At 47.7% G+C, this 26,029-nt stretch overlaps 1 protein-coding gene across 2 annotated transcripts in view; it reads left to right on the forward strand.

The window, feature by feature from the left end:
* The first annotated feature begins 4,354 nt into the window (after window positions 1–4,354).
* The window catches only part of abca1a (ATP-binding cassette, sub-family A (ABC1), member 1A), a 54,382-nt gene continuing 32,707 nt past the window's right edge, over window positions 4,355–26,029 (forward strand). The window contains exons 1-7 of one of the 2 annotated variants that reach the window (XM_064337671.1): window positions 4,355–4,472; window positions 10,383–10,476; window positions 12,531–12,624; window positions 15,260–15,401; window positions 15,782–15,900; window positions 21,598–21,719; window positions 23,370–23,561. In XM_064337671.1, the coding sequence (XP_064193741.1) occupies window positions 10,411–10,476; window positions 12,531–12,624; window positions 15,260–15,401; window positions 15,782–15,900; window positions 21,598–21,719; window positions 23,370–23,561 (735 nt within the window). In that variant the 5' untranslated portion in view covers window positions 4,355–4,472; window positions 10,383–10,410. Of the gene's footprint in view, window positions 4,473–6,838; window positions 7,554–10,382; window positions 10,477–12,530; window positions 12,625–15,259; window positions 15,402–15,781; window positions 15,901–21,597; window positions 21,720–23,369; window positions 23,562–26,029 lie in introns of those variants that run through there. The other variant, XM_064337670.1, reaches the window with a different exon arrangement.

The raw sequence follows: 26,029 nt of genomic DNA on the forward strand, positions 1-26,029 counted from the left end.
CCCAAGGTTTAGTTAAGCAGAATCCGTAACTGTGTAAACTATAACTGGAGCGCGCACATTTTACTCCGTCAGTGCATCAGGAACGCATTTGTATTTGTGTACAGTAGTCTATTTGTTCACCGCACATGCATCACACGCAAACGCCTCGCGCTGTGGAGGTTACTATCGGACAAATCCTCCCTTGCACTGTTTCTCGTCATACCGAGGCTGGCATTCTTGACCGAAACAAAAAAGAGGCGCTTTTGTTTATGGTCTGAATGTTCTATGACTGCTCCTTCCACGAGGTTTATCAGCATTTCAATTGCACAAAAAGCTTAGCATCTTTGGCTCCGCTTCGGGGGTTACCATTGTTCATTATCATTTTATTGAATAGCCAATAACCAAACCGAAACCACTTTCTTTTACACTATGAAATCATATCATTGCTGTAGAGCATTAATGCGACTCCTCCTCATATTCCGTGAAAAGAAAAGGTTAAGGTTCGCAATTTTAGTTCTCATATTTTAATTTTCTCCGAACAAGTCTTGCGTTGAGAGAACGGCACAAAGGCGCATTTACACGAACTGGACCCACATTGAAGCCCATTATAAGCCCGTTTTCAGCCTGTTCTTTATGGATGGTTATTGTAAACGTGCAACTTCCACGTTATAAGCCCTGGAACACAATGTTATGTTTGCTCTTTGTGTGGCACGCTACAGAAACAGCGCCTTTCTCGTGACAACTTATGCGGAACAAAACGAACCCTATTTAGAATGACCATAGACGACGCTGTCATAACACACACATTATTATTTTTTTATACGGGAGGGAGACTCAAAACTGAAAGCCAAAACTGATAACCACATTTCAAAACGATTCCTTTCGTGTTACACATAACGTGAAAAATGAATATTAACATTTTCGTGTCCTCTGAGATTTGAGGGTGAAAACACGAATTGTGGCTTTTGCGACAAATCCAAAGGCTTGTTAACAATACGTGTTCTTTTAAATAATCGTTTACACATTTCTGAAAACAAACGTCCTGTCTATGATAGAAAATGTCGTATGTTCACGTAAACAACACAAATGGATCTCTGGTCGTCTACTGCTGGCGACGTGAACCACATCTCCCATAGAGCACTGCTTCACCAACTAAAACAGCTGCTTGTCATTAAAAGGGCAACAGCACGAGGAACAGACGGAACACTGAATGTCAAAGCAGACGAACGCGATTATTTAATTATTTCGACTCCTCTGCTTTAATAACGCTCGTGCGTTTGTAGACACCATTAGTGGTTTCTCTAAAAACAAACTTCTTTCAACTAAATGTAGTCGGCTACAACAAAAGCACATATGTTACCATCTAGTTTGAAATTTTGAAATGTCCACTTGGTGGGGAATCCCTCGTTTAAGGACGCAACTCCGTAGCACGACGTAACCATGATTGTGGCCGAAGAAATTTGACCTCGGCTATTTGACTGCTAGTCCCCGAGGTGACACATTCCGTTCGAACAGGATGTGTCTGAAAATGTCTCCCCGGATGTCTGCGTGTGCATGTACTCGGGTTGCACGAGATAAGCATACTGATGGAAATACCGCCTGTTAATGTACTGCCAGCTAATGTCCTGCTTGGCTTGAACGCGATACGATGCAGCGGTTTATAATCAACGATGCAGCTGACCGCTCGTGTGTGTATGTTTGTACAGACAGATGACAAATTAAGGGAAAAACCAACATAAAGTATCTTAGTAAGGTGTTGGTCCACCACAAGCTGCTGGAACAGCTTCAGTGCGCGTTGTCATGGATTCTACAAGTCTCTGGAACTCTACTGGAGGGATTGAACACCATTCTTCCAAAAGATATTCCCTCATTTGGTGTTATGATGATGGTAGTGGAGAACTCTGTCTAATAACACGTTGGTCCAAAATCTCCCATGTTCAACTGGGTTAACATCCGGTGACTGCGAAGGCCTAGCATATGATTCATATCATTTTCATACTTGTCAAACCATTCAGTGACCCCTCGTTCCCTGTGGACGGGGGCATTGTCATCCTGGAAGAGACTACTCCCCTCAGGATAGAAGTGTTTCCTCATAGGATGGAGGTGATCACGCAGAATAACCTTGCATTGATTTGCAGAGACCCTTACCTCTAAGAGCCACTGGACCCCCTCACTGTAGTGGTCAAGCATTCAGGCCTGTACTGTTCTTTTGATGTACGCCACACATGCACTCGCCCACTTGTCGAAAATATGGTGAAGGATGACTCATCTGGCTAAATCACTTTTTTCAACATCTCTGTAGACCAGTGCCTGTGGTTTTTGGACCACTGAGCTCTCAAATCTGCATTCATCTTTGTACCGAGGGGTGTATGAACTGCAACCCTATTATATTCCTTTTTATGTCGTTGCCAACGGACTGTTCTTGCTGACACAGTCTGATCACGTCCTGCAGTGACATTAAATGGTAAATGGACTGCATTTATATAGCGCTTTTATCCAAAGCGCTTTACAATTGATGCCTCTCATTCGCCAGAGCAGTTAGGGGCTAGGGGTTAGGTGTCTTGCTCAAGGACACTTCGACACGCCCAGGGCGGGGTTTGAACCGGCAACCCTCCAACTGCCAGACAATCGGTCTTACCTCCTGAGCTATGTCGCCCCGAACATTCTCAGTCAGCTAAGGAAGAGCAGCTCTTCTGTTTTTCCTTACATATCGTACTAATGCACAAGCATCAGGGTCATCGAATGTGCGCTTTCAACAACAATTTCCAACCCTGTTTACTGATGTCTTTCCCATAGATCTAAATGCAGATGTCACAGATGTTGTTGTTCCAATGACCTTCGGTATGCACTTGTTGTACATCGCTTTGGATAAAAGCTTCTGCCAAAGTAACGTCAGTCTCTGAAACAGATGCCAGGTCACTGAAAGGATTTCAAGGCTATCAGGACGACGAGAGGAAAACCACCTGAAATGTTACCAAAGTGTGCTACAGTATAACGAGGAGAAAGCGTTTCAGATACGCAGGGATGTCGGGTAGAAATGTGTCCTCCTTCAGGAAAGTCTGGTGCCTTCTCGAAACAGTGTTTCTAGAACTCTTGACATGGGCAGTGCCAGTCTGGTGCCCATGGCAAGTTGGCAAGGAGGTGTTCTCCTCCTGACGGATGCCTGAAATCCTAGCGAGAGTGGCACGAGGTTGTCGGTGTAATGACTGAGATAGGAAGGGTGCACGAAGTAGGCCTACTGCTGAGGGTGTGAATAACTGTTTGCTGTTTAAAAAGACAGACAACATATGCACAAATGCACAAATAAAAAAATGTCTTTTTTCGTAAATGCAGTCAGTGCGTCGCTGCTTCGTGTGGTTTTTGGCTCTGTTCTATGTTGTAATCAATTTGCCGTGTGCCTTTAAACGAACAGGAAGAAGGCCCCGGCTTGCAGAACCGCACTAATCAGCCAGCCCATCTGCGAAACGGCCACATCCGAGTTTGCTTTCGCTTCGCGTTTCCCAACGCGCTGATAATTCTCCTGCGCTTTTCTGCCCGCGTGAGCTGCACAAACGGCTGAACCGAAACCAACCGGCTGCGTTCGAGCGTTAAATTCAGACTGTCCATCACATGTTTTGTGTTTACTGAGGTTCCCTTTATCTAATATTACATTTTGTCTAAAGATATGAAACCATTCAGTGTGACAAATATGCAATAATGATGAAATCAGGAAGGAAATCAAATACTTTTCACGCTACTGTATTTAAATAAATAAATAAATTATAATCGGTGTAAGAGCATCTGCAAAATGTTGAAATGTAAATGTGACCTGTTCAAGAGTTTTGCCTTAACACGTGTAAGCGGAGAGTTAATGCACATGTGTGTGCACTTAAAGTACAGCATACCCATACACACCATGGACAAACACATGCAATATAATATAGACATGAATATTATTTATAAATGTGCTATTTTAAAAATGATAAAAGGTAAATATAGTATCATCAATAAATATATTCCAGCAGCTCCCAAACTTTGTGTAGCACACCATGTCCCATAACCAGTGTGTGATCCCTCTTTAATGTAACAGTTTGGCCATGTCAGCCAGCCCTCCCCACCATCCTCCAGCCTCCAAAAAAAACCGAATGGATTGTGAAAATGGAAAGTGGAGTATTCCAGCAGCAGATTCCACCACCAGTGAGAGCCAACGGGTGAAATACGATGTGGATTTTGGCTTTTTTAAAAACCTGGATAAAAACTGACAGACGATGCCAAATGTGTTTTGTTTTTTTTAAAACTGAATGTTGGGGTGTGTGTCTTTGTTTCTTAAGTTCATTGATCGATTAAATGATTAAATTTCCCCCTCACACCCCCCCCAGCTGTGGCTGGGAGCAGCTGTTTGCAGTTCAGTGGTCGGTGACCGCCGCTAAGGAAGTGGAGAAGCGAAGTGGTGATGCACAGAACCTGACGCACAGGGTGGAGGACGTCCTCCACCTGCCAGAAAAACCAGTCCGGTAAAAACAAGCCCCAGTGGGGAGAAATCTCAGGATGTGTGTGTGTGTGTGTGTGTGTGTGAGTGTGTGTGTTGGTGTGTGTGTGTGAGAGAGAGGTGCGTGTGTGTGAGAGAGAGGTGTGAATGTGTGTGTGTGTGTGTGAGTGTAAAGTGTGTGTGTGTGAGTGAGTGAGTGCGTGGTGTGTGTGTGAGAGAGTTGATGTCTGTGTGTGATGTATTGATTGAGTGAGGAATGGTGAGTGTGTGTGTGAGGAGAGGTGTGTTGAGTTGTGTGTGTGTGCGTGTGTGAGAGAGAGGTGTGTGAGTGCAGTGTGATTGAAGACGTGAGAGTGTGTGGAGTTGACTGAGAATGTGATAGTGTGTGATAAGAAGGAGTGTGTGGGAGATGAGGATGTGAGTGTGTGTGTGTGTGATGAGTGAGTGTGTGAGTGTGTGTGTGAGAGGTGTGAGTGTGTGGTGTGATTGAGTGAGGAATGTGAGTGGTGTGTGTGTGAGAGAGAGTGTGTGAGTATGTGTGTGTGTGTGAGAGAGAGTGTATAAGTGTGTGTGTGTGTGATTGAGTGAGTGTGTGCGTGTGTGTGTGAGAGAGTGTGTGAGTCTGTGTGTGTGTGTGTGTGTGATTGAGTGAGTGAATGTGAGTGAGTGTGTGTGTGAGAGAGAGTGTGTGTGAGTCTGTGTGTGTGTGCGTGTGTGTGAGAGAGTGAGTGTGTGTGTGTGCATGTGTGTGTGTTAGAGAGAGTGTGTGAGTGTGTGTGATTGAGTGAGTGAATGTGAGTGAGTGTGTGTGAGAGAGAGAGAGTGTGTGTGTGAGAGAGAGTGTGTGAGTGTGTGTGTGTGAGTGTATGACTGAGTGAGTGAGTGTGTGAGTGTGTGTGTGTTAGAGAGAGTGTGTGAGTGTGTGAGTGTGATTGAGTGAGTGAATGTGAGTGTGTGTGTGTGAGAGAGAGAGAGTGTGTGAGTGTATGACTGAGTGAGTGAGTGTGTAAGTGTGTGTGTGTGCATGGTTGAGCTGACAATTACCAATTTTTCAGGATCCTTCAACAACATTCTCTCCTTTTCCCTTGCTGTCTTTTTGTGGTTTTTTCTCTCACTTCTTTCTCTCTTTCCCCCCCTCTCCATTTACCATTTACCCTCTCTGTTTTTTTTCCTTTTTCTTTCACCTCTCTCTCTCTCTCTTGTGGTCTCAGTACGCCAGTGGCTTGGAGAGTGATCTGTGATATGGGGGCTTGATTCGGGTCATGTGACGGTCTTTGGCAGTGACCCCAGTACCACAGCGAGGTGGGGCCAACCAGGGGGGGAGAACGTCCCAGTTTATCTCAATGCAGTGCACTGTGGGATACTGCCAAACCACCAAGCTTGTGTCAGTTGCTGGCCCCTTCAGCTGAGCGGTGGCAGAAAGGTCACTGTACTCGCACAAAGACACAACGTGTCCAGTCTTCTCCCCGGCCGCCCGCCAGGGCTGCAGCTCAGAACACAAAGTAAACTTTTGACCCCTGACCTGGAGCCTGACACGTTAGCCATTAGTCATTATGAATTTTGTTATGCTGTTAATTATTCTTTTCTTTTTTTTTTTTTGGAGAATCTTGCTGAAGTTGCACAATAAGACTTTCGATGTTAATTTATATTATACGGGCCCTGTTGGGATCAAGCTTTCTCAGTCAGAGTACAATTTACTCCATCAGAGTTTGATTTAAAACTTCATATTTTCCAGTCTCGCTCCATTCAACTGCATAAAACATATGAGATTAGTCATCAAAGGGCACACCATTACAATACCACTGAAAAATACCGTTGGTGCTCTGTACATTTACATCACACAATATTCAGTGTAAAATCAACGCTGATAGGGTACTTTAAACTCTGATACTGTACAGAAAGCCTTAAGTACCATTACAATTCCAGTTTAACTAATCTGTTGCGTTTGTATCCATCAAATACATTTTGAGCAGTTTGGGTTGGCCAACAGAACGATTAGAGGCTTCAAGATACCATAGAACAACAAAGCAGTTCCAGAGACACGGAGAACACACGTCAACAATAATATCTGGAATGTAATTAGAGTAATTTAGGAGACAGGGAGACGTTGAATCGAACGCGAATGGGCATAACTTCTCTCACTAATGCACTAATACATCATAATGATTTAAATTGGACTGTTGCCAACTTTTACGAGAGAGAGTTGTGAGGGTCTGTTGTTTGCGCGTCACCAAAATAAACAAAACCTGGTTTGTTCATTTGGAAAAGATAAGTAACGTGTTTGTCTCTGTCGCGTGTGTGTTTGCCAAACACTTTGAGAGGCACCGTCGCCATCCCGAGCCAAGGCAGTCTCCGGTATACTCCGGGAAAGAGACCAGCTGGTTGATCGACTTCATTACGCCGTTCCTGTTTGTGAAGAAGGAATGATTCAGGTCAAGTCAAATTAGTGGTGTGTTCCAAGCTGGAGAATGGAGGGTGATGGTTTTCAAGGAGCAATAGGCAAAACTATCTTCAGGAACTAAGCAGTAGAATACCGCATAATTTTAACATTAGATTTTCCTGACGAGAGTGGTGACCCCATTTAGATCTATTCGGAAGCTAACCAGAGCAGCAAGTAGCTCCCATTTTACAATCGCAATTGTCTGTTGTGAACAGAGTAACAAACCTCAAACGCAAAAACGTAAGGCTTTAAAACATAGCTTCACTGGCCTAATGGAAGTCGTATGACAAGAACACAAAAATGTTTTTGCATTTGGTTAGCGAAATATACTGTATATCGGATCGTTTTGACGGTTGGAGCCCGGCGCGAGCGTAGCCCTTTTAAGAGCTGTTTTGAGTCTACACGTGCTTGCCTTGAAAGGAGGGAGCTGCACAAACACAGACTCGGATCCTTTTGACCGAAAGTAACCCTGGAGCTGCGAGCGGTAGCGCTATAAAAGCACTGAGGAGAAAAAAACGGCACTCTTTATTGCGAGAGACACATCGAGCAGAGTGGACAATAACGGACGGTGACGAAGTGAAGAAAGGGTTTATATTTATTCTTCACTTCGCCAAAGGACTATCTATTTATGCTCAAAAAGGAAACGTTTGGAGATAACGTGAAAAGGTAAAAAATCTGATTAATTTCTTATTTAGTCGAAGCGTTCCTCAGAGTCTTTGTTAACTCAACTGTGGTATGTACTGGCCAAATTAAAAATAATGCAAACTTACATTTTTAAAAATACAAGCTCGCTGATTTACGTTTCAAGTGGAAAGGACAGGTTGTTTTGATCGGCTAATTTTTCTGGCAAAAATAAAATACAGAAATATCTGCCGACAGAAGTAAGAGAGGATGATGTCTTAAGTCCGTGAGCTATGTTATACATCAATTTGATAATTAATCAATGGCATGTGAATACCCATGTAATTTTATGTAGACGCAATATATAAAACCACAGTTAAATGTTACATCTATTTTATTTATTTTGCTGCTCTGTGACGCCGTTGACAAAAAAGAGAGTGTGTGTGAGAGAGGAAGTGCTTCTGGTTGAACACCGTGTTGAATTTGTAAACCAAGCATCTCGTGCATTGCACAGAGACTGAGGCTGTACCGAATGACCGACAGTAACCCCTCGTGCCTAGACAATGAAACGTCCCCGAGCTTCAAGTTTGGGTGGACATAATTTAATTTTCTTTTGTCAGGCAAATAAGCAATTGCAGAAACTTCAAATTGATTTATTTCGTTTTAAAATTGTAGTGTCATTACATTTTGGTGTAAGTTTGTTGTGTCATTTGCGGTGCAGTTTTTTTCTGTATCAAGTAGCTTATACAGAGCATCGACAGTATACTTCATACAGAAAAACAGAACGCGACTAATTTGTTCGCTGTTGTTGTTGACAATTGAAAAGTGAATCACTGAAAAACGTCGAGGAAATTATTTGATACTGTTATTCGAAGGGATGTTGATTGTACAATGGGACGCTTGGCCTGAGCTCGAAGACCTTGTGTGTGTATTAAATCCGTTTAATGAAAACGATGCAGTTTTTGAACACTGCAAAAGAACTGTGCATAGCGATGCTCGACACGGGTGCCGAAATAAACAACAAATTTGATAAAGGAAAAATTCCTCTCTTCTCCAGGGGCGGCGCTGTTGTTCCGGGTTCTGTCCGCACAGCGCTGAGTTCATTAATAGCACGGGCTCAGAACGAAATCTTTGCAGTTTTTTTCTTTCCACTTTTATCTCCCCCTTCCACCCGTATGATTGAAAAAAAAATATTATATTGAACTTAGTAATTATGCCGTCTCTCCGACTGGCTTCATGGCGATAGTACATAAAGTACATAGATTCCGTACATAAATTATCGACCGAACATCCCGTTTAAAATGTAAAAAAATAACAGACTGGTGACTGGATAAAGAATAATACCCTATTTGCTGCGTTGAGCTTTCTTTGTATTTTTTTGTTCAGTCTTTTCAAATACTCTATAGGCGGTTGGTGGAACGGACTGCCATATATACTAAGGGTCCTGTTATGAATTCAGTCGTGCTGCCGCGTTTAGTTTATCTCGGGTCGCCCAACACTATTATAAGAGCAGCAAACACGTTCACGGTGTCGCGCTGCACGGGCACTGTGTAAAACTATTGACATTATGAATGTTTAAATCCATTCAGACTATTCTTCTAATGGAATCACAGTAACTGCACGGTGTAAAATGTAAATAGGGGTGCATGAAAACCCAGCGCTACACGGCTTGTGCAGGATTTACAGGAAATGGGTTTAATTCGTGTTGCGTCTTCGCTGGGTTTATTGCGAGGCATGGCCATCGGACGAACTGCAATCACCTTTATCGCATCAGATTGACCGCGGGAAACGGTTCCGCGGGAAACGTTCACGGGTTTGTACGTGCACTCGTTAATCAGAGTGAGATTTCAAAGGAACCGTTTTGCCTAAGGTTCTTGTGAATGCGTCCTTTCTTTTCTGACTGAAAATAGGATTTTCTAAAATAATCGTATTAATCACACATACCGATGGCTCGGATCCTAACACAATGAAACTGAGTAAAGGTCTGTCATCTTCTCTGTCATTTAGTCAACTTCTCAGTACGATAAAGGACTCAAACTAGGACATCGGTCCCTTGAGTGTACGGTATGTCGCGCTGCGCGAGCGCTGAAGTGGTATATTACTTACCGAGATTAGAAGTATTTCTTCTAAACGGAGAAACCCGACTTAGAGTACACACACAAGGGTAAAACTAACCCCGGTCGGGTTTGTGCCTTCAGTTCTAGATCTATTCATATTCATAATCAGATCAGCCAAACGACAAAAAAAGAAAGAAAGAAAATATATGTATTTATGTGTCTGTGTGTGAGAGAGTATACTTAATATATGTATTTATGAATATGTATTTGAGTGATTAACATAAAATTCACGCAACTTTATCTGCTGGTTTTGTATTGTTTAAATCTGTGCTGACTTTTTCAGGAAAATATTGATTAAATAAATTTATATAATGTATTTTCAAGCATGTATATGCATGTATACTGTGTATATATAAATATATTTATGTATTTGTATATATTTCTGCTTTGATGTTGTTTGGTGTAGATTTTTTTTCAACAAAGATAAAACACACACACATCTGTGTAGGAGGTCCTCGATGGCGTATGTCAATGGTCCGATGCATGTTTGTGGATCCAAAAGTCCCTGTGTATTTTTCAGTGCAATATTGTATCAGAGGGGCACCCCCCCCCAACCCTAACCCTAACCCCCCCCCCCCCCCCCTTATAAACACTGTTTGCTGGGACGCTGTCCTCACTTTTTGCGGATAGGGACAGGTGGAGAGACAGGGGTGCACTTTGACCAGGGGACCTTTGAGCACTGCGTTGGTGGGACCCTGGGTCTCTCTCCCTCTCTCTCTTTCGCCCCGGGCTCAGACCTGTCCTCGTGTCGTTGCAGTTGAGCGCAGCGCAGATCCAGGGCAGCCATGTCTGTCTCTACTCAGCTGGGCCTGCTGCTGTGGAAGAACCTCACCTACCGGCGCAGACAAACGGTAAGCCCGTGATCTCCCTCTGTGCCCGATTGGCTGCCCGCTCCCTTGCGTTCCCCGCGCCCTCTGTGTCCCCAGGACCTGAGTTCACCCGCCTGGTTAAAAAACCTTTGAAGAGCGGGATTTTTTGGAATCTTTTTTTTTTCTTTCTTTCCTTTTTTAAAATTCAAAATTCTAAGTCAGTGTTGTAGAACTCCACAGCTTTCAAGTCACCAGTAGTGATTGTGACATCAGCATTAGAATGTTTGTTTAGAAACATTCTAATCACATATTTGTGATCGTACACCTTATCGGGTGAAATAAAAGTAAAAATTTCCTGTAACTGCAATAAATTGTATGACATTGTAACTGATGGTCAGGCCTGTTTTTGAGGGCTAACAGAAGCTGTAATGTCATTTTATATTAATATTCAGTCATATACAATGGGCTTCTGTCCTGTCCTCACAAAAAAATAAGCAAATCTCAAGGCCAAGGAAGGTCACAATTGTACATTTTAAATTGAAGGAATGCGTGTTTGGTGCAGCATTGTCAGAACTGAAACCCAGAGCGTTCTTTGTCAGAGTTTCATTAAAGTGGAACTTATATGTTTCCATTTTTGTGTTGGATGTGGGATGTTGTCATGAATCGCTTTGCTTTTTTCTGTGGAATACAAAATATGTTTTACAGTTTTGTATTTTTCTATTCATTTATCTGAATAAAATTTGATGTCACTGAGGGTTGTTTGAGTGCTTTCACGCTGGGGATTGATCTGTCGTTTTAATAAGCGCTTCCATGATAAGCTCCAGGCTGGGAGCCCAAAGGGAGGAGTAACTTTAGCCACTGAAGTGCAGGAGGAAGCTTAGCGCATCCTCATATTTACTCAACCCTCTGACCGGAGACTGAGCTCCCTCTCGCAAGCGTAGGGTTTTGTCAGGATGCATTAGTGAGCATTGATCTCTCTCACTGTCTCTCTGTCAATAAAATACTTGACACATTAAAAAAAAAAAAAATTCTGTCAGAGTTATTCAGCCATAGGATTTTGTGAGCAGTCCTCCTGTACCCCCACACCCACCTGCCCCCCCCCATAAGGAGAGGACATGTAGGGTGCGACAGCTGCGGTTGAATAAGGGTAGCAGATGTAGGGGGGCTGGTCTGCTCCTCGCCCCCAATCTGGTCTGGGGGGAAGGGGGGGGGGGGCAGTTGATGAGCGCTTCAGTGGATTGCAAATGCCCCTCCCACCCCCTCCCCCATAGCAGATCATCAGCTTCTGTTACCCCTCCCCTTTGTGAAGCAATGGACCTGTTTTTTTATTTCTTATTTTTCTTCACTCAGTGTTTATTGTGTGAACGTGCCCCCTCTTATCCCCCCCCCACGCAGAGTGCAGTCCGGTTCACAGGGTCTTGCTTGTCTGTGTGTGTAAACCCTGCGTGCTGATACTGTAGGTAAACAGCTGGGCTTGCTTTCACAGAAAACTCGCCAAGAACAGGAGAACTGTGCTGATGTGTCACTCTCCCCGTCTCTCTCTCTCTCCTTCTCTCTCTCCCCCCCTTCCTCAGTTTCCATTTCTCCCTTCTCCCTCCACCCATCTCTCTCACACCCTCTCTCTCTCTCCGCTCGATCTCTCTCAGTCTCTCTCTGTCCCTCTCCCCATTTCTCTCTTTCTCTCTCCAGTTATCTTTATCTGGTAAAGCAATCATACTGCTTCCCCTGTTGAACAGGGCTGTGCTCTCAGTAAGCACTAAACACGCTTGATTGCCCACTTTGTGGAAACTCTTACTGTGTTAATGATATTTCTAATGGAGGTGGACGACAAACCCAAACTGTTACTGTGCAAAACTGAAGAACAGACAGGGGCTAATGACTTGATCGAATGGCTTGAGAATTCCACAGTCACAGGGCCAATAGCACAGAGGCTTTTATAAGGGAAAATGTCTACTAACTGGTTCTGCTGATGGATTTCTGTCTGAAAACTTGTTTGTAGTTCTAATTTTCCCTTTTATCAATTTTATAAACTTCAGTCAAGGCCAGAAACGTTGACCCCGCTCTCCCCCTTTTTTTTTCTCCATCCACCCCTGCAGATCCAGTTACTGGTTGAGATAGTCTGGCCACTCTTCATCTTCTTCATCCTCATCTCGGTCAGGCTTCACTACCCTCCATACGAGCAGCATGAGTGTAAGTACCCCCCCGGACCCCCAGCCTCACGCCCTGGACCCCCTGTTTCACATGCACATGTCTGATATATGCAATTGTGTGTGTATTTCATACCTAGGGCAAGCTACCAAGATACTCTAGATTATCTAGGTGCGTTTCGGGCCAAATAGCCGGTGTAACGTCTGTGAAACAGGAGAGTTTCCACTTGAGTTATAAAGATTTATGGCGAGTTTATGACCCGCTAGTCTTGATTTCCCGTAAGATATTGTGACCCGGTCAGACTAGCCTCCGTAAAGTGGCGGTTATCGGCTAGCGGCTCTCGGAACGTGCGTAGGTTCTGTGCGCTCGCGCGGCTGTGTTATCTACAGCAGCGAAATTAGCACCCGCTGCTCCGGCGCTCTTATCTAGCGGACGTGCGCTGTTAATCTCGCCAATCATCGGATCCTATCTTCCCTTAAAAAAACACGGCGAAATGAACGCAGCTCGGGTTCGTTTACGCACTAAAGCAAATAAATTCAGTTGTCAAAATCAATGTGACCCTTGGCCAGACCTTAAAAAAAAAAAAAAAAAAACCAAACATTTAAAATAGTTTTCATTTACCGAATGAATCGCCGGATCGTCTTATTTTTGTTTGTCAACCGAAGGTCGTTTCGTCAGCGTCGGTCTCTCTCAGAGCAGCCCACAGTTTTGTGCTGGTTATTTTGTTTTGCTGTTTTGATTAGTTTGGCCGTGATCAGTTGAGCTCTCAAGGACAAAAAAACAAAAACCCCACAGATACTGGGGGCGGACGATGAGACAGTAAAACGTAGTTTCTCGCCGGTCACGTAGAGAATTTACTGTGGCCCGAAATGGCCTCCATGGACGCTCACACACGGAACTGAAACCAGGTCTGACTGTTAGGTCAGCCGTTCCCACACTCCAGTAAAGACCGAATGACCTTTATGAAAGTGAGAGTTGATCTGACTGCTTTAATCTCCTGGGTTGTTTCATTTCATTCTTCAAAGTGTGCACGCTGACTTGGTATGGCTTCAGTATGACCAACAGCCTGCACAAGTGTCTAATTAAGAGCAATTAGTATACATTCCAAAGCCAGAATGAAAACGGACTAAAACTGAAATGAAAACCTGCATAAACAGCCTGACCCCATTGGGGGGGAGGGGTCAAACTTTAAAAAAAAATGTTTTTATGTTTTTATTTATGTTTCATTGCCCATCCTTATCTTATCATGAACATTCTCTGGGTGTGACATGTTAACGGACCTGGCCCTTCCCAGAATGCTCCTTGCCCATGTCTGTGACTTTCATTGACAGAACCCTGCGAGTCATAGCCCATGTGACACGATATCTGATACGTTCTGGAACGAACGCAATCCGTTGTGTTCTGTTTGCTGGGGTTCTAGAATACGGTGGCTGAGCTGGATGTCCTTCAGTTTATCCTCTGGTTCGGCTGCGATTTAACTTTTTGGTGTTGTTCAAATGGAGGGGGGCGGGGAGGGGGGCATAGAGTTCTACGGAAGAACACGGTGACCTTCCTGTGTTGAGTGCTATTACTGAGGTTTTCCGGCTGGCTTTTCTGTCGCGGCTTTTGCCCGTTCCTGTTGCGAGTCAGAATGGAAAGGGAAGCTTCTCCCGGGCGGGGTTTCAGTTCTGCTAAAGAACTGGCCAGCTCCCTTTTAAAGGAACACAGACAGAAATAATGTCTTGGGTGTGAATCACGCTGAGAACCAATTACATAAACCAGAACGGTGGCATTGTTGGCTCAACGGCTTCCGTTTTCTTTATCCTCTGAGGCAACACGAAGGCTCTCTTCAGCAAGAAGGGCTGTGAACTCATCAGGTGAAGTTAGAAAACCTGACAGACTGAAAATCAAGCATTTTATAATTTAAGAACAGGTGTTTGGTGAGATTCCTGCTATTTGACACACATTTCCCACAAAGCCCAGCATGTCCCCTTGATATGTTTGACTGTGGAGAGCGAAGCTGGGTGGGATCTCGTGGGCTGACCTTGCAGGGTAAAGGCACTGATTCCTGCCGCAGGTGTCTGGGTTATCGGGCCTCTGTTTGCGTTTGCAGAACTCCCGTTGGCAGTCTTAAAGTTGACTGATAGCGCGCTCGCTTTTATTTATTTTGGGCTTCTCACACGGGCCGCAGGTTTTTTTTTGTATGTGGAGGCACAGCTCCTGGGGGCAAAGGTGGAACAGTTTGGTTAGCCAGTTGTTTGAGTCCTGGGGGGGGCGATCGGGGTGAGGGGGGGTGAGCCCATCTCTGTTGGCTTGGCGATAAGGCCATCTGAGAGCGCAGAGTTCCCCGTTTGGGGCCGGTCTGCCTGCCTGCTCTGTCACTCTGTTTCTGACTCACTGAAGCTGTTTCTGTTGCGCCGTGAAGTCATGGCTCTGTCAGTGTGACATCATCGCGTAGCTGCCACCCAGCAGTGATGTCAGGGGCTGAGAAGAGTCACTGTGACATCACTTCTCATCGGGTCTGTTGCGGACAGATTGATAAAAAATGTGATGATAAAAACCAGGTTCATTATGCATGTTGACTTTCTGTGGTGCTGCTGTTAGTGTTTCTTTTGGGAGGGGGTGTGGGTGTGGGGACATTGCCATGGATACCGTCCCATTGCGTTGGCACTCAGTGCTCTGCTCTGTCCCGCTGCAGGTCACTTCCCAAACAAGGCCATGCCCTCTGCCGGCACCCTGCCCTGGGTGCAGGGCATCATCTGCAACGCCAACAACCCCTGCTTCCGCTACCCAACGCCCGGAGAAACCCCTGGGGTGGTGGGCAACTTCAACGACTCCATGTGAGCACCACACCTCTCCTCTGTCTGTGGCATGGTGGTGATGAGGATGAGGATGAGGATGATGAGAATGAGAACGATGATGGTGATGGTGATGATGGTGATGATGAGAATGAGAATGATGATGAGGATGAGGAGAATGATGAAGGACGATGATGATGGTGATGATGATGAGAATGATGATGTTTTGTGACAGAATGCATTTTAGTGCATTTGTGCTCGTCCCCGTCTGTGGTTCTGTGGGGCATCTGTGGTTCTGTTGGGTGTCTCGGGTGTCTCAGGTGTCTGTGGTTCTGTCGGGTGTCTCGGGTGTCTGTGGTTCTGTGGTTCTGTCGGGTGTCTGTGGTTCTGTCGGGCAGTCTCAAAGTTGCGTTTCTCCTCAGAATCTCCCGCCTGTTCATCGATGTTAAGAAGATCCTGCTGTACAGCCAGAATGACAGGAGCCTGGAGGGGTTCAAGGGCCTGGTCCGAGCGCTGAGGAACATGCAGAAACACACCGCAGGTACGGCCCCGCCCACACGCCAGGCCACGCCCCCCTGTGTCACCGCAGGGACAAGAGCTGAACCAGGCCTTCGGGTGACCTGCCAATACAGAGATGAACAACATTACACTGTTTATTTTAAGTATGTAGGTGGACATGAATTTGAGTGTTTTCTGCCAATTACCAGAAGGAATTTGTATTGCCATGATGCCTTCACAACTGTGTGTGGCCAGTGTTGGGCCGTGGGTGTTTACAGTAGTGTGGAGCGCGTTCAGAGAATGCCGCCCCCCCCCCACACACAGGGATATTCAGTATGCAGTCATATGAACAGGGCTGAGGTTACGCACATAAAAATGGCATCAGAGTGGGGGGGGGGGGGTGGCAGAGGCGTTGGGGGGGTGTGATCCAAATGATGTCTGGGGGAAGGGGGGGGGGCGAGGGTGCAAACATGAGGACGCCAGCTGGGTTTCTCTCTATTTTCAGCTGAGGGTTTCTGACCGTACCTCCATCTGTGCTCCCCCCGAAATCTAAGAGGGGTAAAGCACACCAGTGGGTCACTTATGCAAGCGGGCGAGGGGCGAGGGGGGGGGTCACTGGGTTTGGGGAGGACCGGACAGGGCAGGACTGAAGACACAGCGCCCCCTGTGGCCACTCTCTGCGCTGCCGCTGCTGTAAATTACAGAAAAGGCATGCCGTTGCACACACCCTTCTGAACAGGAAACAGGAAGCAGGAAGCAGATTCTTAACTGCTCTCATAATCGGCGCTGTCTGCAGTCGTGGCAACGCTGACCCCCTCCCACCCGTGGGTGTTACCCTGGACCCCCCTGCTGCTGGAGAGGGGGTGCGGGGTACCCCGTGTTTGTGACGTTTGGCTGCCTGTTGGTACCCCTGGAACTGGGTCATTAAAATAACATTTAGCTTTTAATTTAAAAGAATCTCAGGGAAGGGGTTAGTTTGGTGTGTATCAAACAGTAACCTGATCAAAGCACTGTCCATCAGTGCATTAATGACGTTGAAACCTAAATATTACCCTTTAATTTTTAAAAACTCAATATTCGTGTTTTTTTTTTTTAAATTGGTCTTCAAACCACATCTCTTACATTTCTAATCAGATATGCTGAATAATAAGTCAGAACCGCCAGGTCAAGGACATGAGTTCTCTGACTGAAACCGAAGGAAGTATGTGTTGATGTAGCGTTTGGCATTATTGCTCCATATCCAGTGTGTGTATGTTATATATAAAATGGAATGTGTTTTTCCATTTGCGAGCCGAACCCTGTCATTGAACGTGGAGGCCATTTGCTTACATATTTTTCTCAAGCTTGGAAGCTGGCCCGTTGGCACGGAACTGGTTTCCATCCATAAACATTTCTGGGCAGGAGGAAGTCTGTAACGTATTTATAATGCATTACGCGTATTGTAATGTGCGTAGAATCCTCCTTGTTGTTTGTTCCATATTTTACCGTGTGTTTTAATTTGTACCGCGGAGGCCTGCCGTGTTTGGTAAAACTGAAGCACGTGAGCGGAATCTTCAGTAGGAAGTGGGGCAGGCTTTTCATTAGAGAGCGCAGGCTTTGCACACAGGCCGCTGTCTCTGTTCTTATTAATAGAAAATGGGCTTCTTTGCTAATGGGAGGGTTTGCGTAACTGAGGCATAATTGCCGCCATTGCTAAATGGTAAATGGACTGCATTTATATAGCGCTGTGGTGTGGGGATGGCTGGTTTAAGCAGCCACACCTGCCCTGGGTCAAGCTAATTAGACCTGGCCAATTGGATAATTGGTTAATAATTAGATAATTGGCCAGGCTAATTGGACCCAGGAACAGGAGTGGCTGCACCTGTGCGTAGTGAGGTAATCACTGCGCACAGGTTAAATCTGCCATCCCCACCCACACAGGGGAGCCTCTCTGTCATGACAGTGTGTTAACATCTGCTCTTCGGCTATAACATCTTGCCGACCCTTGCAAATAAACGTGGACTGTTTTAACATCTTCTCCCTGTGTCTCTGTGCTGGAGGGCCCCAAGAAAAGCCACTTCGGTGGCCTGTGGCAGGCGTGTTTGCCACTCCTGTTCCTGGGTCCAATTAGCCTGGCCAATTATCTAATTATTAACCAATTATCCAATTGGCCAGGTCTAATTAGCTTGACCCAGGCAGGTGTGGCTGCTTAAACCAGCCATCCCCACACCACAAGCGCTTTTATCCAAAGCGCTTTACAATTGATGCCTCTCATTCACCAGAGCAGTAAGGGGTTAGGTGTCTTGCTCAGGGACACTTCGACACGCCCAGGGCGGGGATCAAACCGGCAACCCTCCGACTGCCAGACAGCCGCTCTTGCCTCCTGAGCTATGTCACCCCCGTTAGCATTCCCATTAGCATTCCCGTTAGCATTCCTGTTAGCGTTCCCGTTAGCATTCCCATTAGCATTCCCGTTAGCATTCCTGTTAGCGTTCCCGTTAGCGGTGCGGAGCCTCTTTAACACACTGCTAATGGGCTTGTGCAGCAGGGTGGCCGTGTAGTATGAAGGTCAGAGAACTGGACTTGGAGCCTAAAGGCTGCAAGTTTGACCCTGGCATTGGGTCCTTGAGCAAGGTACGTAATAGATTTAAGCTCAAAGGTTAAAGGTCAAAAGCTGTATAGATATGAACATGCAGAAAGATTAATAAATAAAATAGTGTGCGACTGCTAGATGCTAGTAATGTGAGTGATGTAATGAGTAACCACAGAGCTTTCTGCTGAGTGTTTGCCCTCATGCACGTCGTTGAGTTTTGAAATCGGAGATCCAAATTTTACTTTCTGACCCTGGCCTGATGGTCTCCATAACGGCTGAAATTTTCTCCCAGGATTGGCAAGACTAGAAGGCAGCCGTTTTAGCCTATCAGGCCTGTGGTGATTGGCTGAAACGGCAGCTTTAGTGTTTAAGACCTGTAGTGATTGGCTGAGGTGGCAGCTTTAGTGTTTAAGACCTGTAGTGATTGGCTGAGGTGGCAGCTTTAGTGTTTAAGGCCTGTGGTGATTGGCTGAGGCAGGGGCTTTAGTGTATAAGGCATGTGGTGATTGGCTGGGGCAGCAGCTTTAGTGTTTAAGGCCTGTGGTGATTGGCTGAGGCAGAAGCTTTAGTATTTAAGGCCTGTGGTGATTGGCTGAGGTGGCAGCTTTAGTTTTTAAGGCTTGTGGTGATTGGCTGAAACAGTGTGGCGCTCTCACATGATCGCATGCCCGCTGTTGCTCGCCCAATTGATTAGGGGAGAGAGTGGAATTGAGTAGCTGGTGAGGAATCTGAAATGTTATTTTGCAGTGGTTCAGGGTTCTCGCAGTTATTCAACTTTTCCCTCTAAGCCCTTGTGTCAAAACTTGCCCTTCGATCAGCACTGGGCCAGGATTGGGTCAGTGCTGGGTCAGTGCAGGCCCAGGATTGGGTCAGTGCTGGGTCATTGCTGAGTCAGTGCTGGGTCAGTGCAGGGCCAGGATTGGGTCAGTGCTGGGTTAGTGCTGGGTCAGTGTGGATTTTTTCATTTGGGGTAAATAAAATCTGGGTCCCCTGCTGGACGCCGTTATTTTATCAGCTCAAATGTACAAGTTTGTTGTTTTTAATATCAGCTAAACAAACTCTTCAGTGGCTAAACAAAAGATCACAGAGGGCATATTACAGCTGCTGTTCTATGAGCAGTCCCAAGGGGGCTTCATTACCTGCCTTCTGAGAGAGAGAGAGGGAGAGTGGGAGGGAGGGAGAGAGAGAGGGGGGGGCAGAGAGAGAGAAGGAGAGAAAGAGAGCGGGACAAAGGGAAGGAGGGAGAGAGAGGGAGAGAGAAGGAGAGGGAGAGAGAGAGAGAGAAGGAGAGGGAGAGAGAGAGAGAGAGAGAGAGGGAGAGGGAGAGGGAGAGAGAGAGGGGACGGGACAGGCGGGCGGGCGCCGTGCTCCAGGAATCCTGCGCCTCCTGTTTATCATCCCGTTCCTTGTTTGGGGCATCGCTGGGACACGCTTCCCGCTTTTGTTCTGCGTCCGCGACCCGCGCCGATGATCGGGGGGGGGGCGGGCGGGTTGGGGGTTTGACCGCGCGGAGCCGATGGGTCACACGGGTCTGCTGGCTCCTACCGAACCATGCGTGAGACCCCCGGGTTTACACCGCGCTACATGCGGACGCCGGGAGGGCAGAGGATATCGGAGAGGAAACGCGGCGATGGCGAGGGCAGGGGGTATCGGAGAGGAAACGCGGCGATGGCGAGGGCAGAGGGAATCGGAGAGGAAACGCGGCCATGGCGATGTGTCCTCTGGGCAGGGAAGGCTCACAGGATTACCGCTCATTAGAGCTGCTCTCTGGAGCCAGGGAGGGGCTCTGGGACATATTTAATGCCCCCCCCCCCCCCTTCCCAACTCACAACCACTCCCCTCTCAATCCGATGCTTCATGTAGCGGCGTGGGAGTGAGTGAATGGGGGGGGGGGGGCTTAGCAATGTGGGATAGAGGCTAATGCCCGACAGTAACCCCTCAGAGAGAGAGAGAGAGAGAGAGAGAGAGAGACGGGGGGAGGCGGGAGGTATGGCGGGGGGGAGACAGCGACCGAGAGAGACGGGGAGGGAGAGACTGAGAGAAAGGGAGGGAGTAGGGAGACAGAGAGGAGAGCAGAAGGAGAGAAGAGAGAGCCCCACTGTCTGGATCGCTCTGATTTAATGAGGAGGTGGCAGTTATGGAATGTTCTACCACCACAGCGGTGGAACAAAGAGCCCCACAGGTCCCCTGGCAGCCGCCGCTGTCCGCGGCACGCTCACCCCCCCCCCTCACCCCCCCCCACCCCCCCGACCCCCCCACGGGCCACGGTGCAGTGCGTAGGGAACAGTGTAAATCTGCTATAGCCCTGCCACAGAGGCCGTGCTGGTGTTCACCCACACACGTGACATATGATCGCTGTGTGAGCTGCTCTGGGTGATGAGGGGGGGGGAAGGGGGCGTTAAACAAACAGACACGTAAAGGGGTTTGACCCGTATGTGACCCGGTCCTACGCTGCGACCCCTGGGGGGGGGGGGGGGGGTCAGGTCCCCTTCCACAGCTCAGGCCTCAACTTCTGCTGTTAGCAACTTCATTAGCTGAATTGTTCAGTCGATGATGTTTCAGCCACGTTTCGTGATAAGTTCATGACTGACAGCTGGAGACTGGATCCTGTGTCCGAACGTAAATCCTGTTGTGGTCTAACCTGTGGTTAAACCAGCGTATCTGTGTATTTATGCTGGTTTAGCGAATTAGCCAAATTAGCTAATTCAGCTCATTAGTTAATTTGGCCAGTGTAACTGGCGACCTTAGGGGCCTTAGTTTGAAGGTTGAAGGGGTTGTGTTTGAAGGTTAAGGGGGTTGTGTTTGAAGGTGAAGGAGGTTGTGTTTGAAGGTGAAGGAGGTTGTGTTTGAAGGTTAAAGAGGCTGTGTTTGAAGGTTATAGAGGTTGTGTTTGAAGGTTAAAGATGCTGTGTTTGAAGGTTATAGAGGTTGTGTTTGAAGGCTGAAGATGCTGTGTTTGAAGGCTAAAGATGCTGTGTTTGAAGGTTAAAGATGCTGTGTTTGAAGGTTAAAGATGCTGTGTTTGAAGGTTATAGAGGTTGTGTTTGAAGGCTAAAGATGCTGTGTTTGAAGGTTAAAGAGGTTGTGTTTGAAGGCTAAAGATGCTGTGTTTGAAGGTTAAAGATGCTGTGTTTGAAGGTTAAAGATGCTGTGTGATCCCGTTTGCAGGGTTCAAGCTGAAGGACTTTCTCCGTGACGACGAATTGCTGTCGACGTTCCTGGAACGCAACGCGTCCCTGACGCAGCACGCGGTGCGGGAGATCGTGGAAGCGGACATCAACCTGGAGAAGGTAGCAGCTATTCACTAATAATACCCTTATTAAAGTACCACTTTTCATGTAGCTCTGTACCTGACGGAGGGGGGGTGGGATGTTTGCAGTCTTAATGACATTTCTGGGTCGGTGGGGGGGGGGAGGGAGATGGGTGGATTTATAGAGGAATACCTTCGGCTTTGCAGAGCCAATGTCCAACCTGCCCCCCCAATTTGCCGCCAGGAAAGCCAGGGACATGGCTCCCGTGATTGGACGGCAAGTGTCATGTGACACCACCCCCCCCACTTCAGCTTTATGAGAGCACGTGCAGAAGGGGTTTCAGACACGTTTTTTAAATCTATTAAGCAGTCTGCAGGAATGTTAATTACCCAGCCCCCCCCCCCCCCACTCCCCACTAATGCCCTTCCCTGTCCTTCCTCCTCATAAAGACGAATGAGAGGGGGGCGGAATGGGAGCGTGGGTTAAAAAAAGACCAGTCTCCATTACTGTGGGGGTCCCACAGCACCTTCTCCATGACAGTGTGGATCGCTGTCCCACTGCCGCAGTGTCTGATCTCTCTCCCCGTGTGGGGGGCGACGGGTGGCGATGATGATGTCAGAGGTCCGTAATCCGCCATAACGTCCCAGCGGATGCCCTGGCGAGATCGCTATTTGCGTCAGACTAAACAATCGTGCTTCTCGTGCCATCCAGAGGACCACACAGCTTCGGTTACCAAACGCAGGCAGGAAAATGTTCGGGGGTTTGGGGAAGGAGGGTCTGTTTCTCCTGTCTGTGTGTGTGTGTGTGTGCGCGCACCGTGCGCTAAAACTGTGTGTCCCGCTAGGGTGACAGGCCAGAGGTGTGTGTGTGTGTGTGTGTGTGTGTGTGTGTGTGTGTGTGTGTGCGCGCACCGTGCGCTAAAACTGTGTGTCCCGCTAGGGTGACAGGCCAGAGGTGTGTGTGTGTGTGTGTGTGTGTGTGTGCGTGGTGGTGGGCAAACATCAAGGGTGCAGACAAGTCCCCCAGCTGGCCTCTGTTCCCTGTCACTGTGATGTCACAATGGTGATGTCACCGGAACATTCCACACCGTTTCTGCACCGTAGCTCTGCCTGGAAGTGATGCTAGAATCCTTTTTTTTGACCCATTTGTATGTGGAGGCACGTTAACTTAACTTTTTGCCAGAATCTTCATTTAATGTGGACTTATAGTGTATTGGCTGTCTGGCGCCTGATTTGAATGAGGGCTTGTCATGTTGTTTGTAATTTTCCATGGTGAGAGTGATAATTTAAAATGGGATGTCACAGGAAATGCTCGGAGTGGTGTACCACACTCTCAAGCCACAAAAGGAAGAGTTACTCCAGCGTGATTCATACAACCAGATGCTTGGGCTGTAGCTGTTATTATTTTTTTTCTCACAGAACGACCCTACATTCATTTTAATATATGAGAAGAAGCCTGTTTTGTAAAGGCAAACTCAATGGTTTTCATCAGATCCCCAAATCCCAAATTTGATGTCTTTCAAAAAGTTACAAACCACCAGCTAATTGAAAGTCCTAGGCAATGTTTACTCCAGCAGTTCTGTGCCACACGCAGCGCTACATTACGCTATTTACACACTATTTACACGCTATTTACACGCTGTTTACACGCTATTTACACGTTATTTACACATTATTTACTCTTTTCCAGGTGCTGATCAAAGGCTTTGATGTCCACCTCAGAGACATGTGCAATACCACCTCCCTGGAGGACTTTGTGACGATCTCGGACAAGATGGTATCTCTGCAGACCCAGGAGATCCTCTGCGCGTCCTCCACCGAGTGGCTCAACCAGGCCGAGAGCCACTTCCTGTCCAACCTGGACTTCCTGAAGCCCATCCGGGTGAGTGCCAGCCTCCCCATGGTGCACCAGTGGCGCACCGTAGCGGTTCACGGGCTGACTGCTCGTGCGAGGAGAGCGAATCTGCTGCAGTTAAGCCAAGTTCTCGTGGCCCTAGAGACATGTGTGGTCTGGAAAAACAGGTTTTCCTGATTAATCATGAAATCGGTTTGGCATGAATTAAAAATAATTCATATGACTGAATTTAATGAACTATCGCAGTTTCCCGAAATGACTGTACCTCTGCTGAATAAGAGGAAGTCCGTGTGACGGTCGGCGTGACCTGTTTTTGGATGAGTAAGGTCCTCCTGACTTTGGCCGGCCGAATTTGGGCCGCGACTCTCGACTCCCCCGCCCTCTCAGGCTCGGGCGCATCCCGACGCCGAGCGGAGCGGAGCCGAGGGAAGATGGATCTGCCCGGACTCGTCTCTTTCGCATTGTTACACGTCGCCCTCGCTAATTACCTTCTGGGACCTGCTGTGAGGGTTCTTTGTTTTTCGTGCCAACATTGAGGCAGGAGAAAGAAAACGTTGCCAGGAAGAAGGAATCTTCCCCCCTCAAACGAGTAACACTGAGGTCGACAAATAGAGCTATTGAAATTTAACACGTCCTGCGCGACATTTGATACGGTTCAAATTTTGACAGTTGGAGTTTTGCTGTCACGGTAAATCTCGTCCAAATTCCATTACCGGTTTTCAACTGTTTTCAAGCGACAACGTAAAAACAAGATAAGTGGAAACGTAATCTCAACAGATTAGTCCAGAGAAACTATGGTGTCAGTGTAAAGCTATGCGTCTTCACAGAACTCTGTGTGTGGGAGAGAGAAAGAGAGGGACAGGGAGAGTGATAGAGAGAGAGAGTAAGAGAGAGAGAGTGAGTGAGGTCACTCTCTGCATCTTTAATAAGGGGGGACTGATCGGATTCGTCTGATTCAGACAGACAGCGGTACTCTCACAGCGCCTCACTCTTCCCGCTTGCCGTAGTTCAGTTAAAAGTCCCCCAGATGGGCCGGTTGAAAGAGGGCGGTGAGGGGACAGGGAGGAACAGGAGGGATGGGACAGGGCGATGGCGGGACAGGGAGGGACAGGGAGGGACTGGAGGTGATGGCGGGACAGGAGGGACAGGGAGGGACTGGGAGGGTGATGGCGGGACAGGGAGGGACTGGGAGGGTGATGGCGGACAGGGAGGGACAGGGAGGGACAGGAGGCGATGGCGGGACGGGGAGGGTGATGGCGAGACAGGGAGGGACAGGGAGGGACTGGGAGGGACAGGGGCGATGGCGAGACAGGGGGGACAGGGAGGGGACTGGGAGGGTGATGGCGGGACAGGGAGGGACAGGGAGGACAGGGAGGGACTGGGAGGGACAGGGAGGGCGATGGCGAGACAGGGAGGGACAGGGAGGGACAGGAGGGACTGGGAGGGGGATGGCGGGACAGGGAGGGACAGGGAGGGACAGGGAGGCGATGGCGGGACAGGGAGGGACAGGGAGGGACAGGGAGGACTGGGAGGGTAATGGCGGGACAGGGAGGGACAGGGAGGGACAGGGAGGCGATGGCGGGACAGGGAGGCGATGGCGGACGGGGAGGGACAGGGAGGGACAGGGAGGGCGATGGCGGGACGGGGGGGACAGGGAGGGCGATGGGGGTTAGGGAGGGACAGGGGGGGACACAGGGGGACAGGGAGGGCGATGGCGGGACAGGGAGGGCGGGGTTCGAGCCCTTTGGCTCCTCTGGAGAGCGCGTGGGCGTGTTTGTGCTGAATGCCTCCCTTGTGTTTAATGCGTTAGGAGAGCTCTGGGAGACAGAATGGAGCCGCGGGCACGTGGGGGGGCGGGGGGGGGGAGCTGCAGGCTCTCACTCAGCCGTGTCCCCTGCCTCAATGTGACCCTTTTAAGACTCAGAAGGACAAGAAACGGTGACCCTTGACCTCGGGGCTGGAGTGAAAGATCGAGAAAAACACCATCAGCTGACTCGAGGAATTTCTTGTTATTTTCCTGCGTTTGTTTTTCGGCGTTTTTTGTTTCCCAACACAGCTCTGCCTGGACCGACCCGAATCAGAGTCCCTTACTGCACCCCGTCCCACAATACCCCCAGAACCCAAAAAACATGATCTCATCCCATGCAAATCCAGTGAAATCATTGCATTTACAAACTCGGGTGATTTGGTTACAGGGATGCAGTAAATTTTGTGGCTGTTCTGAACGCCTCCTCGCTGGTAAATGCCGTTTTGGGATCTCCGTTATTCTGCCCCGAATGACGCTACTGTTTTAAGTCTGTACTGAACGCTTCCCAGTTTTGTGAAAAGGGTGCATCTGGCCAGCAGGGATCTTAAGTGGCAGATGTTTTATCTTGATTTTACTGTCGGTTTTTTCTTGTGTGTTTTGTGTTGTATGTATGAGCCTGTCCGTACATTCAGTTTCCCTGCATGGAGCGATTCAGGCTGACATTATTGATTTACTGATTGACTGACTG

This window comes from Anguilla rostrata, chromosome 5 (assembly GCF_018555375.3).
Source record: "Anguilla rostrata isolate EN2019 chromosome 5, ASM1855537v3, whole genome shotgun sequence".
Classification (NCBI taxonomy): domain Eukaryota; kingdom Metazoa; phylum Chordata; class Actinopteri; order Anguilliformes; family Anguillidae; genus Anguilla; species Anguilla rostrata.